This window comes from Mytilus galloprovincialis, chromosome 8, assembly GCF_965363235.1.
Source record: "Mytilus galloprovincialis chromosome 8, xbMytGall1.hap1.1, whole genome shotgun sequence".
Taxonomy (NCBI): Eukaryota; Metazoa; Mollusca; class Bivalvia; order Mytilida; family Mytilidae; genus Mytilus; species Mytilus galloprovincialis.
Window position 1 is genome coordinate 52,280,640 of NC_134845.1, and position 15,444 is coordinate 52,296,083.

The following is a 15,444-nucleotide window of genomic DNA, read 5'->3' on the forward strand; positions in this document are numbered from 1 at the left end:
CCTGAATTGATGAAAGCACATTTCGTAGAATAAAAATTACGAGAAGATGATAAAATACTTTATTATAATCACATTTATATATGAACAGTAAAAACATAAAACAATAAAACTAATCAGATAACTTACACAATAATAAAAGAAAAGGAATGATAATAATAGGCTAAAAACAACAAATAAATACAGATTCAAGGCACTTACTATATTTCAACTTCAAACCATCGAAGTTTAAAAATAGAATTTTAAATTTTATTAAAAGTATTTTTTTTTCTTTTTTAAAAACAAAATAAATCATGTTCACTTTAACGTAGAAATGAATGCAGTATAGAGCATTTGGAAATTATTAAAACATTTCTAAATTTCAGTTGTATGTCACTGTGTGGCTGCCAGACAGGAATAATTTCACATAACATCGTAAGTTTAAGTCTTTTAAGAAAGTGTTATACTTAAAGACTTTTCTAAGTGTTCTCCTACGACAATTTCACGAAGCATATCGTAATTTTTAATCCTACACTTAGGACCACTCTTACGATTGAATCTCAAGTATTATCTTACGACCACTCTTTAAGATATAAATACCTTAGCAACGTACTTTCGTTTGGTTTTTTACTTAAGAATTGACTTAAGTGTAATCTTAAACTTATGATGTTTTGTGAAATTGGCCCCAGATAGCCAATTTAAGTTTAAATCTAAGACCCCACATGTTGACTAAAATAGATTTGGCTCATATAAATTTCATTAAATTTTCACAAAATATTTACTTTGACCTTTTGACATGCAAAAATATAAAAATTTGAACCACACAATTTACAGGAATAACTCATTAGTTTGAGACAAACACTAATTTTGATCCTTGAGAATTCTCATTTCTCCTTGATGAAAACGTTCAGATGATTTTTAAAGAGTTATCTCCCTGTCTTAAGCCTAAAAGTGTTCTGTCCCCACTCTGATATCTAAAGTGTTTTATTTCACGAAACCTTAAGGATTGCCAAAAAAGTCAATGATATATTGCAAAAAGCACTCTTATCTGGTTCAGTAATTTTACATTAGCAGAAACTGGCATCCCTTATGACATACTAGTAATAGTTTAATTAAGGATTTAATAGTAGGGGACTTTTAAAATGATCAGCTATGAACAGTGAATTATATATTATGTATGTTACATATGTTATAAGGCATAGATATGGTTACAATAAAAGTTACACAAAGACATCCTTATCTAATCTTTACAAAAATTCCTCCAGTTTTGCTTGAGATATGCTGTCAACAATTTTTTGCTCCTAGATCATAGAAAGAAATTTTCACAACAGATTAAGTGAATAACTTATTTCAAAGAACATTATGATTTGATAACTTTCATTAGTGTTCCAATGGTTAAACTAATTCATTTGTAGCTCATATTCTTAAAAGTAAAAATTTCAGGCTGTCTTGCAGTATTTACATAATCATCTTTATGCCCTTAAAATAGTTTGTGTTAATAAAATAATGCATATGTATGTTTAAACTAACATCAATACAAAACATTGTTAAAAACATATTAAAACATTTTGGTAAGTTTGATTTCCAGCCACTTCCGGTTCTACTGTCTCTATGACAATCTGTTGTACTTTCCCACCATTTGTTTACAGTTTGGGCAAGTATGAACAACATCCTTGCAGGCGTCAATACAGAATGGAATAAGACAACATCCGAGCCACCCTCTGTAAAGATCAATAACAAATTTAAAAGTTGCCAACTTGACACACACATATAAAGAGACTTGTATACTAAAAAAACATATATTACTGGAATTGATATTTCACAGTGGATATTTCAGGCGGCAGATCCAAGAACTTTCTCTGTTATGTTACATATTTCGTTAATAACATGCATGAAATATTTGCCACTGGACATTAAACAATCAACAATCAATATGTGTTACATAATATTAACGTAATATCAACATTACAAATACACTTTGATCAGATGGTGACACAGTTTTAAGTGGTGCTTTTACCCATAATACTTCCATGATTTGATGGAAAGAAAATTATTCTAAAATCCGACAATTTCAGTAATTATCCTGTTTACTTTAATTTGCTACTGGCATAAGACCTAATTACTTATTGCTCGCCCCTTACATTGACGCTAGATACACTGTATGCCTTAGTCTCGCCGCTTCTTCAACTGTCGGAGCAGGTGCAAAAATATAACCACTCTTCCTGGTAATGCTCACAAGACTGCATTACAGGTCGAATGCTGACCAGTGGTTATTGACAGTTTTACCTGAGAAACAGACAAACTTACCCAAACAGGCAGATAATGCCGACAGCCATCCAGGTTAACATTCCAGTTTCATAATTGGTTGCTGTCATGATGTCTGCTTGACATGATTGACAATTCAGTCGTACTGGTACTTCCCGGAATGTCTGGCGAAGCAATACATGTGGTTGTTGTATTACAACGGTGGCAGCGGTCTGTTGACCTTGAGGTGCATAGGCTAAAACAATAAAAGATAGATTTTATAAAATATATGAATGTATATCACGTGTACAAGGGTTTTCATTAAAAGCTACAAGATGTAATAAAGCTAGAGGACTTAAGTGCAGAATTCGTAGTTTGTATTTCAGTTATGATTTGTAATGATTTGAGGTGTATTCAAGGAATCTGTTAATCAGTGATTATTCACACTTTACTAAAAAATGCATTATTAAGGCAAATAAATGACAGCAAAATAAAGGAACATAATTCACATGAAACCATGAAACCATGGAACCGTAACCATGAAGCATAGGCGGCAACACAAACTAAGACTTATCAAAACCGTTCACATATATTCCAAGAGGCCTGTGTGAAAACTACTAGTACTCTTTACTTTTATAACACAATTTGCATTTCTTGGTACATCAAAATCATTTTGAAGTTGTTTTTTTATTCCTATTGACACTCCCAAGGAATAAACACCAATTAAAGGGTTTAACAGTCCTTCTATAATGTTAATTCATTTATAAAATTCAACTTCGACAAATTAAATTTAATATCTTCCCTATGCTCTTCATTTGGCCCTTCATTTAAGCCCTTCGAATAATATGGAGTAGAATTCCTAAACGCTTTATCACTTGCATCCAAATTGTTCGGCAACGATATGTAGTCACTGTACGGTCGGTGCGAGAAATAAATCAGTTGGCAAAGACTGAACTCATTAGAGCTCACAAATAAATAACAAAAAGACATGAAAACACAAAAAACTGATCGACGAGTACTCCTAGTTTTGGAAAACTGGTTAAAAAAAATTCTACTGATAAATGAATCATGATTTTCCAAAGTAAAATATCATTCTATTCACATCATACCGATTTTGTGCAAAGACGTCATGATTTTTCCTTGTAGTACTTTTTTTTTGTTTTTTTTTTTTTTTTAACTTTTCACTGTATTAAAAAGTGGAGATATGTTTGATAGAAATATGCCCGCCTATCGAAATGTCAGCTACACCAGGTTCTGGTTTGGGGAGGAGGGCCTTTATTTCTGTATTTTAAATTTTCGGGGGAACTTTTCTCTAGCCAATAACTGTTGCACATTATTCTCTTTTCTTTGTATATATCTCAGCACCCAACTTATACCTCTTATTAAATCAAATTATTAAACATATATTGGGCTCATCCAGAGACATATAATACAATGTATTATATGTCTCTGGCTCATCAATGCATTTTCTCCAATCTTGGTAACTTTATCTCTCAAGTTTCTATAAACCCCATGACGTATTATAAATCCGCATTAATGAACCCCTCAAATTATTGCGAGTCGAAGGTAACGAGCTTTAGTTTGCTTACTATAATAATGATGAAACTACGTATAAAACTATATGACTTTATTATTTTGCATGTTTCTTACTTCCTGACTTAGGTTTATATGACGCAGATAGACACGCGTTCTAACGATTTTTTATTTATTTTTTTTTCATTTATCGTGACGTTACGCACGGTATTGGTGCCACTTAGCGTTACACGACGTTCCTAATAAAACGACGATTTTGACGTTGTTCCACGGAAAGTTTCAAACGTTGAACTTTTATTCTACTCATGTGAAAAAGCCGCTTAAAGTAAAGTTGCTTCTTTATATGGTTTTAATTTTTCAAGCCGGTACAAATGCAAAATGCCATTGAATTAAAACAAAATTTTAAATGCATGCAACAATAACACAAAATAACAATTTGATGTCTTGTAAAAATGATTTAAATATATAAAAAGAAGATTGTGGTATGATTGCCAATGAGACAACTCTCCACAAGAGACCAAATTGACACAGAAATTAACAACTATAGGTCACTGTACGGCCTTCAACAATGAGCAAAGCCCATACCGCATAGTCTGCTATAAAAGGTCCCGAAATGACAACGTGAAACAATTCAGACAAAAAACTAACTGCCTAATTCATGTTACAAAATGAACGAAAAAGTCTGTGTTGTTTATTGTTTGACGTTTTTTTTTTATCTTCAAAATGTTTTAAAACTTTAAAACTTAGTTTGATACTATGAGTGAAACAAATGCAGGACAAATCTGAGGCTAACCACTTTACTCTTAGGACGAGCGTGCTTATACAACATATTTTATTGGCTGTCTTTGCTTATAACCTTCGATGTCTTATTTTCTTCTCTTTTTTTACTATTTGTGTATATTATCAGTTTCTTCTATTTCTTAAAATCAGGCAATGTTTTCTCTGCCAGAAGACGTCTCCTATCATTGCTAGTAAAATTGTAAATATTTCCTTTCTTGTTTCTGTCTCTTTTCCGCCAAATACACGTTTATATATGTTTGTTGTAATTTGATAATTTCGCTCCCTCAATTTACGTTAATGTTCAAATGCTTCTTGATTTGTCTTTGATTATGTGAAAGATGTAGGTAGCATATCGCCAGGTATTTTTCTTTTCAAAATCTTATTTTATCACCATTTTAATCCTGGGACTATTCTACTAACGTTAATATAATAGTCCCAGAATTTGGTTTTAATTTTAATTTTCTTAAACAGTGACTTATACTTACATTATAATTCATATTATTTATTTTAACGTATAAGTAAGTCCACAATCTTAACATCAATCCCGATTTTATGGAAAATGTTATAAATAGCATATTTTCAAAAATCTCTCACAAAAAAATTTATAAAATGTGCATCAAGTTTGCAAAAGAAATACGTGCTCTTATGCTGCCGTTGCCAATTTTCAATGATTGAAGTTTGTTGGGGTCTAAAATATTTTTTTAAAAGAAAATGTTGTCATTGATTACAATTTTTAAATCAGGATTGTTTTCCCAGGCACAAAAATTAAGAAAATTCATGTTATGTAGGAATTTTCACATTTCGTACATAAATCAGTTAGTTTTCTCGTTTGAATTGTTTTACATTTGTCATTTCGGGATCTTTTATAGCTGACTATAAGGTATGGTTTTGCTCTTTGTTGATTGCATATAGAAATTATCAATTGGTCTTATACGGCCGCATCCTCTACTTTATTATGAAAATGAGAACGGAGATTATGTATTATTGTTTTGTTTTTGCTTTCGGAAACATATTTTACCAGCTATCCTTCCATCTGACATTTTTTCACAAACCTAAGCTTCAAAAAAGCGTCGGTGATCAATACTTTTTTGATAATGTTTGAAATTATAGAATTTTGCAAAGTATGGCAAACTCTTACACAGACCAATACCTACCTCACAGATTACTAGCAGGTCGAAATGCGATTTTGAATAATACAATTATTTTTATTTGACTAGATGTGATTTTTTAAGTAACTGCTCTATGTGCATGTTCACATGGATCAGTATTTTTTCATTCACTTCAACTTTACTTTACATTATTTTTGGTTCAGCGCTTCCATATAACATATAAATGAGTATCGGTTTACAAGATACATCTTCTTTGACAATTTTTTTAAAACCGTTTCCAAACTGATTATTTTTATGTTTTCGGTTTCAATCTTTTTGGTTTCGTTTTTAAAATTGTTTTAACAAGAATAATCAAAGTACAGAAGTACTGAACATCGGATGACCGCAAGTTCTTGTGGTTGGTCACAAGTACTTGTCTCAGAAAAAAAAATCACATTTGTATACCTGAAACTGAGGTTTATGTACAGAAATATGGTTTTTTTCTGAGACAAGTTCGTGCGTGGATGATTGATAAATGACAGGGAATTCAACCTCACTGCTTTATTATCTATTATATTGATGTGATACAAATCAGTATTCTCTATTTTGTTGTTACATATTATATTATTATAATATTTTTATTTAGCAGTTACATGTATGTATTATTTTCATCTATTGTATATCATTCTATTCTACGATTCTAATAAAAGTGTAGTACAAGTGCATGGTGGACACTCTTCTATAACAATTCGATTTTTCCAATAGATTGGATTTGAGTAATCATTCATATTTTCCCACAAAACTTTCTTGCGATATTCTTCCACATGCGTTAACACAATTTTTCTGTACGTGTGCATATATTCTAATGCATATAAATATTTCTAACGACAAAATATTTTCGTATTATTAATTTCTGTTCTTATGAGTATTCATTGAAGAAATGAATTCATAACAAGAAATAGAAAATGTTATTTTGCACTCGATGATATCAGCGTATTTATGCGATCGGTTACCAGTCAAAGACGAAAGTCAAATCTCTATGGCAACAATACATCGAATGCCCTCACGGTCATCGCGATGTAAAAATCAATATTCGAGCCAGTAAGTTTTGTGGCGTTCTGCAAAGATAAAAAAAAGGTCTACTTTACACACAAAAAAAAATAATCTGCACACACCAGATTGATTGGTTGAATTTTTTCTCTCGAAAGAGTTGGGAGTGTCTGTAAATTAATACCTTAGATCTAGCTCCTACATGTTTGTGTGCCATCCATCATATATGTCGGACAACTACTCTCTCTCTCTCTCTCTCTCTCTCTCTCTCTCTCTCTCTCTCTCTCTCTCTCTCTCTCTCTCTCTCTCTCTCTCTCTCTCTCTCGTTCTTTGTAAAAGAAAAGTTTCAATTTCAAAATACTAGTTTCATCACATGCCTATGTACCAGGCAATTCTGTTGGAGATTCGAGAAAATAAAATTCATTCTGCCACACTACTTCTAAATGTAATAACCTTATTTTTCATACACATATTGCTAGGTAGATGACTAGGAATTGTTCTACTCAGTAGATAAAAAAAAAATGATCGTAATAGCTATACTGAAATGTTTATGACATGAAATAATTTCTCTGATAAAACTTTTTGTAAGATGAGTCGATGCGACAAAAAAAATCATTGCACGTTTTACTTAAATGTTCACGACTAAGGAGTTTTTTTTTTTCTCATAAGATTTTTGTGAGAATTTTCATTCGTGTGTATAGCTTCGAATCTTTTAATAGCAACGCTAGTAATTACAGATTATATCTGTTTGAGGAGGATTATTAAATAGATCTCACTTTTGATCGCATTTTGTTTTTCAATGTATCTTGCTTTTATAAAGTGGGAGTGTGGTCATTAGTAAGTTATCTCTTTGTTATACATGTAGCTCCGGGGCCTTGTCTGTATGAAGTATCCGAGTTAAATATTTCGACATCTTATATCCTTGAAACAATGCAGATCTATATTTTAATGCATATCAAACGGGAACTTTTTTTTATATAGATCAGACCATTTCATGCAATTATGTTATGCCAAATATGCAAGAAAAGTCGTATACAGTTTAACGTTATTATAACGCGAACGTCAAATTACGGTTACGGGGACATGTCATTGGACATCTTAGATCGTTTGGAATTTTCTACCAGCAACTCAAACAAATGTACATATCATATCATTTTAAAGGAAATTAAATGTATTTTCCATTCCTATCAGTTAACAGGTGTTAAAAATTTGAGATGTAGTAGAATTTCGTTTGATAAAAAGCCTCTCAATTATTCTTTGTGTTATTTTGTCCATCGGGACATTTTATTGGACACGGGAAAAATGACGATGTTTTTTAAAAAAGACCGCAGTTACATAATGATGACTTCAGATAGCTTCTTTGGGACATGTATAATTTTTCTAATATTATTAAAATCCATTTTCGTCGATTATATCTTATGAAAGTGAAGACAGGAAGTTTTTTTACGGGTTGAGCAGCTAGATGGGACATTTTTTCTCTTTTTTATTTAAACTCTTCTGACGATCTTCCTTCTCTTACAGTTAAAAACTTCTTTTACTTCATTTAACGTTAAATGTATACAAAACAGTTGTAAAATTTTAAACCATTCTACTTACTAATGAATCCGCACTGGGATTTCAAAGACGCACATAAAACAAAATTGTAACAGCGGGACACCCTTGAAATGACGTTATAGGCATCGAAATGAGCAAAGTTTTTCATTAAAAAATAGACAAAGCATAAAATCATCTATGTTATTGTTTTCTATGGGTTATTTCCTTTCGAATGATATGCATAACATGGATATTTATGGTATAGGATAAGAGCTTGAATTTGAATAACCCGCCTTCTAACCTATATTTCCAAAGTGACACCAATATCGTGCGCAACGTCCATGTAAATTTATGTTTACAAATGGTTTACGGGTGTGCCAAATTGGATACTTATAGGTGATTTAATTTCACATTTTACCAAAATAGTTGACATTTAGGCCTATACACGTAAATGTAATTATCAAAAAAGAAATTCCTTAATTTGGGACAATTCCACATAATAGTATAATAAAATCAGTATATAACATTAAGGGTCCATAAAGGTACTACATGTACATCCACCGAGACGTACACACAAATTGACAAAATGTCTAGGTTGGTGTGGTTCTTTACATAATACTTCATACAGGTCTATATATAAATTAATAAATGTTCCAAACAAACACACTTGGAATTCCTTTATCAGTGTGTTTACACAAAGAACCAAGGGCAGTAATCGATCCATAAATCTTTAAATGTAAACAAATAGCAAAAACTATTCAGTTACAGACTTACCTGGTGGAGGTTGATTGTACTGAGGGGGTGGGGGTTGTTGTGCGGGGTACGGTGATCCTTTCTCCATGTCTTCTTTTAATCCGCTCTTTAAGTATTTCAAAATCGAAATAAGCTGGTGTTTCGCAACACTGTGACTAGAACGTAAAAACAATACGTCGATTACCTGGAGTCAAGAACTAGGTCGCTACAGTTGAGACCTGTTGTCACTGTATCCTTAGCGCGTGTTAACGTTTTCGTTTTGTGTCTTGAATTTTTTTATGAGCTTATGAGAATAGTGCACTAAGGCTTCATATATTTGTATTTATTTATGGATATTTACTCTGTGATATATTTGATGTTGAATCTCTCTTCCTTTTTATTTTAAAATCAGTATGGCAATGCGGGATGTATAAGTACGTAGCCACGTCTAATTAGACTGGATCTGGGAACACATTGTAAAGAATGTCAAACCTTCTGCACATGAAAGAAACCTTGCAAAGACTCTTCAAAGGTTCGTGGCCCGGTGATCTATTGCAAGGCCAAATGATCATATCAACCCTATTCGATCATGCACCAATAGTTGATTCACAATGCTGAGTCAGGCTCTGAGAAGCCAGGATTTTGAAACGGAGAGGGTCCACACACAAAACATTTTAGCACTAGTGTAATGTAGAACAAGTAAAAATTTTGATTAGCCATAAATGTTACCTCAGCCCCCTAAATCTTTTGGATCAACAGACCTGGAATATCTGTCACTGAACGTTAAACAGCCAACAATTCGCCGATCTGTACTTTTATGTATGCGATTATGTTGAGTAACATCATACCTATGAACTGATCAAAGGCCGGAGTCGAATCCGACAAAATTTACATGCAATAAAATTGAGAATGGAAATTAAGAATGTGTCAAAAAGACAACAACCCGACCATAGAATAGAAAGCTGTCCAAGGTCACCAATGAGTCTTCAACACAATGAAAAACAGATCGGGCTTCAGCCAGACCCTATAAACAAAATGTGTACTAAATGGACGTAGATCAGTGCCACATTGCACTTTATCGTTCCAGAGATGTACGAGACCGGGCAGATTTTCAAATTAATTGTTTTAACTAATTTGTTGAGAGAAGTCTTTGCATTAATACGTTCACCTTGTGCGTTAAAAAAATGGTATTATGTTAATTCTGTTTGCATTTGTGTATTTTTCAATTGACGACACCTTATAAGATCTGTCTTACCCTGCAGTCATGTTATGAAAGCATTTTGGGTGTTAAAAAGTCCAATTTTGTCAATGATATTTTATTTCCATTTGATTTTCTATTGCCTCTAAAACAAATAATACAACCATACTAGACTAATAATATTTATAAAAACACCCATTTTTATTTAACACTTGAATTTATTAATACAAATCTGAACTAAGTCTTGTAAAAAAATCATGTTAAATCGGGAAAAAGTAAGACACATGCATACAGGACTGTCGTTTAGTTTTTCAGGATTAGTAAAAAATGAATTCTCTGGCCTGGTTAGAGCTGAAAATAAAATAAGTTTCCCCACTCAGGATTAAAAAAATACTTGCAACACATAATATAATTAGGATAAAATTGTATACAGAAGTGTAATTAAGTTTTGAAAAGGGCAGCAAAGTTCTTACGTTTCACATGGACATTATCATATTACGAGATTGTACCCCAATCATTTAAGAACTGAAATTCATTGATATATCGATTTGAAAGAACAAAACTTAATAGAGAAATTTTCACAAAAACATTTGCGAGAAAATAAAAATATTAATTGTAGAAGTTCTCGGAATGTTTAAAAATTAACCACAAGGGTCTGTTCGGCAAATACGTTCAAATCAAACATTCTTAACATATGTGATATTTGTTTATTCAACGTTCCTTCTGTCTCTATACCACCCTCTCATATAAAAGAAAACTGAGAATAACATTAAGCAAATTATATAAACTGTCCATACAATACACGGTATATAGTATATAAACAATATTGAAAAAAAATCCATGGACGACCATGCCATTGGATTAAAAGCCTTTCTTACAATTTCTTTAAGTGTTAATGGTCATGGTCAATAAACACTTAAAGAGGGCTACAAAATAAATATTTACATAAAGTTATATATATGTAATATGTAATGACGAGGTATTGAACCTCCAAGACCGTTATTTGAACTTTGTAGATCTCATGACAATTTGCTGTATTTTCCAACCACGTGGTTACAGTTTGGACACGTGTGGACGACATCTTTACAGGCGTCTAAACAAAATGGAATCAGACAACATCCAAGCCATAACCTGAAAGAATGAAAACCAGTTGACGTTCATGTTTTTTTCATACAATTATATACAATTATATATGATCGTTAGTTTCAAAAGGTAGACCACAGAACAATTTGAATTTTTTTATTAATAACGAAGAGATCGAAATTGTTAAGAACTATAAATATCTTGGTGTTATATTCTCTAGAAATGCATCTTTTTATGCAACTAGAAAATATCTTAGAGATCAAGCTACTAGAGCTATGTATTGTGTTATTAAGAAGAGTAGATCAAACCATCTTTCTATAGAATGCCAGCTCGATATGTTTGACAAAGCTGTTTTACCTATACTCTTATATGGGGCCGAAATTTGGGGATACGAAAATTTTGACATTTTGGAAAGAGTACATTTGAGTTTTTGTAAGCATGTTTTACGGTTAAAAAGATCGACTCCAAATTTTATGGTTTACGGGGAATGGGGAAGATATCCGATTTCTTTATACGTTAAATTACGGATGATAAAATTTTGGTGCAACCTTCTTGATAACACACTTGATAACAAAATTTCGTCAATGTTATATAAGTTGATATATATTAATTATAATAAGTATGGAATTGAAAACAAATGGTTGTTATTTATCAAAAGTATTTTTGATAATTGTGGTATGTCAAACATTTGGCAAAATCAAGATTGTATCTCAAAAAATGGATTGTATTAAGTATTGAACAAAAGTTAAAAGATCAGTTTAGACAAGAATGGCTTGCAAATGTAAATCAATCCTCAAAAGGTCTATGTTATAAATTATTCAAAACAGAACTTAAATTTGAAAATTATTTTTCAGTTTTATCTTTAAAAAATGCACTGAAACTATGTAAATTTAGATGTGGTATTCACCGTTTGCCAGTGGAGACAGGGAGGTGGCAAAAAGTTCAAAGACCCGAGAGGCTCTGTCACCTTTGTGAATCCGCTGACATCGGCGATGAATTCCATTATATAATGTCTTGTCCTTTTTTCAAAAAAGAACGATATCAATATTTACCACACTATTGTTGTACAAACGTTAATATTCTTAAATTTAAAAATGTATTCACTACAGTCAATATTGTCTTACTAGAAAAATTGTGTAGATATATAAACTATATATCAGTGAAAGTTTGTCCTCCTGGTTAAACTACATTTATTTATGTATATTTCACACATGCAAAATATGTTGTATTGTATATACTATCATCTCTGTAACTATGTTATTTAGTTAATGAGAATAAAGATCTATCTACCATTTCCCCAGTGTTCTTTTCATTCGATTAGATAGATAAATCATGTTTAAAATAGAAGAAATATTAGAAGAAGTATAAGAGAAAAATATGCAGTAAAGGATAGACGAAGATACAGTCCCAACCCCCAAACAAAAATAAAACAAAAACAATTTATCAATAGACATAACAAGAAAGCATCAACCCAAATCTAACCATAATTTTAAATGAAAATTTGACTGTAAAATACAGTTGTCTTACCCGAACAGGCAAATCATACCAGCCGCTAACCAGGTCAGCATTCCGATTTCAAATTGTGTTGCGGTCATGATATCAGCGCTGCATGATGGGCAAGTCACACGCACTGGTACCTCACGGAAGTTCTGCCGAAGCAAAACATTTGGCTGCTGTGTAACCACGACTGTGGCTTGTGACTGCTGGCCAGGTGGTGCATAGGCTGAAATCAAAAGTATTATTCATATAAATTCTTTAATAAACATTGCAAATATGAATTGAGGTATTTTGAAATATAGTCATCACTAATGTCTTCTTCAGATTGGAAAACAAACCTTTGCCTAAGTTAGTCATCCGTCTGACTGCATTAACTCGCAGTCATAGATATAGGTAGATGTGGTGTGAGTGCCAATGAGACAACTCTCTATCTATATCCGGTTAGAACTGAAACGTTACATCCGATGACTAGTGTATAGAATGCCACGTTTCTGCACTATTAGGACCCTTGCAAACACTGTTTGAGATCTATGATGGCCCGTTGTAAGGTTAATTTTTTGTCCCTCACCAATTTACCCTAATTTTACAGTGACATACTAAGTTTCGCACCAATGATCCATCTCGAAACTCTATTGTGACTTTTGTTACCAAGAAACCTTATTTCAAACAGTAAACAGCGTTCCTAGTATTTATTTTTTGCTTCTTTTAAGTTAACAGTTCCTTGGATTTTGCTTCACATTTAGACCATGTTTTTTATTTAGCAAGGAATGACGTTTCTGTTTACACAAATTCCAAAGAATTTTTCATTTTATATATGTCATTGAACTCAATTTCGAAGAATTTATTTCCCTGAGACATATTTGTTCCACAGGAGATTGTTTGTGATTGTTCAAGTACATTTATGAGTATATGGACTTGTTTACTATACCAAGAAACACATTTTACTTCCGGACTATTTTTACAATTTTGTTTAAATTATTGAAAATATTAAGGATCTCGTTAAAGCCTTATCATGCTTATTAACATACGAGTTAAAGTATGATGATTTTGAAGCAAAATCAGTCAACAGAACTATTTCGAACCGTAGTTATTTTTTTTCAATTTCGGTTTTCAGTGCGAGGCTTTATAGAAGAATTTACTTAAAAAAACAAACAAAAAAATTGTCAATTAAGAATAAGCTCAACGATTCACTCTTTTTGTGTTTTTTTTTTAAATCTGTTTTGAGTGTGAGAACGGAATATTAAAGATAACCATCTTATTTATAAATTCTTTTACAATGTATTAAAGTGTACAGTTACTTATAATATGTGTAACTCAATATTTCTTGATTCTACTTTTTAACTCTACTGACACATAACATAACAGGTAATACGAGGACGTACGCAAACAACCATTTCAAAATACATGTACCTACATTTTGTACATTGATCTACATTCCAAGTAATAGACATTGCAACTTTTAGTTTCTTTTACTTTTTTATGGTCAATATGTTGAAAATATGTTTGTCTACCATTTATAATTTATTCATAGTTGATTAAAACTTTAGATACAAAGTTTCAATTAAGGATCAAAAACACAGATCCTTTAAAAAGCTTTTTAATGAAGTGACAACAAAAATGTCACCTTAAAATAAAAATAGATTTTCAATACATCAAAAAACGAGCATGAAACTGATACTTGTTTTTGAACTACGATTTATTTTAATACAGAAAACAAATATCGTTCAATTTCTTTTTATTCAGACAAAGTCATGTACAAATGTATTTAGTGACATGCATAGCCCCGGATAATTTTAAAATTAACCATTGTACGGGTGTTAACGATATCGCCTCCAAATATGACAGTTTGATCAATATTTAATTATTATAGTTTTCTATGAACTACGTAATACTATATTGAATAAAAAAAAACGTGTTACTCAACTTTGAAGTTAAAATTCTTTTAAGACGGGTACGAATGCCTAGCCACGGACCATTTAAAATTTTTACATTATACGGATGTTAAAGACATCACCTCAAAATATGACAGTTTGATCAATATTTATTTATACTTTTCTATGTATTATTAACACCTTACCTGGTGGAGGTTGATTGTACTGTTGGGGTGGTGGCTGCTGTTGTGGGTACGGTGATCCTTTCTCCATATTTGAAGCTTATATCCTAAATGTGTTTCCCTTTTTTTAACGTCCTTTCAGTTTAAACAATAAAGTTTATCTTATCTCGACCGAGTTAGATGGTTACGTAGGTGCTACAGTAAAGGTCTGTTTAAAGTTCACATTTTAAATGTTTTGAAATGTTTGAGTGATTCATTTGATATGATTTTCACATGATGCCCCTTGAAAATACTTTCCTTTGTAGACATTAAAATTCAATATTTTTTTGATTATGATAAACACTAATCTTAGAGTTGACTATTTGTTGTGGGGGCATATAGGTTTTGACTCAGAACAAACATTTCTGTATTACTTTTATTTCCAAATACTTTTTTTAATAAAATACAGTAACATTTTGAAATTCAAACGCTGTAATTATTTAATAAAATTGAGAATGGAAATGGGGAATGTGTCAAAGAGACACCAACCCGACCATAGAAAAAAACAACAACAGAAGGTCACCAACAGGTCTTCAATGTAGCGAAAAATTCCCGCACCCGGAGGCGTCCTTCAGCTGCCCCCTAAACAAATATATACTAGTTCAGTGATAATGAACGCCATACTAATTTCCAAATTG

General features: G+C 31.8%; 2 protein-coding genes across 2 annotated transcripts; both read right to left on the reverse strand.

The window, feature by feature from the left end:
* Positions 1-1,465: 1,465 nt before the first annotated feature.
* LOC143042181 (LITAF domain-containing protein-like) lies at positions 1,466-9,159 on the reverse strand. Its single transcript, XM_076214450.1, has 3 exons — positions 8,979-9,159; positions 2,284-2,476; positions 1,466-1,697 (listed from the first exon to the last, which is right to left on the reverse strand). The coding sequence occupies exons 1-3, from the start codon at positions 9,043-9,045 to the stop codon at positions 1,586-1,588; spliced, it is 372 nt and encodes a 123-aa protein (XP_076070565.1). The 5' UTR covers positions 9,046-9,159; the 3' UTR covers positions 1,466-1,585.
* Positions 9,160-10,236: 1,077 nt separating this feature from the next.
* On the reverse strand, positions 10,237-15,005 carry LOC143042180 (LITAF domain-containing protein-like). The gene is made up of 3 exons (XM_076214449.1): positions 14,792-15,005; positions 12,745-12,940; positions 10,237-11,265 (listed from the first exon to the last, which is right to left on the reverse strand). The coding sequence occupies exons 1-3, from the start codon at positions 14,856-14,858 to the stop codon at positions 11,154-11,156; spliced, it is 375 nt and encodes a 124-aa protein (XP_076070564.1). The 5' UTR covers positions 14,859-15,005; the 3' UTR covers positions 10,237-11,153.
* Between the last annotated feature and the right edge of the window lie 439 nt (positions 15,006-15,444).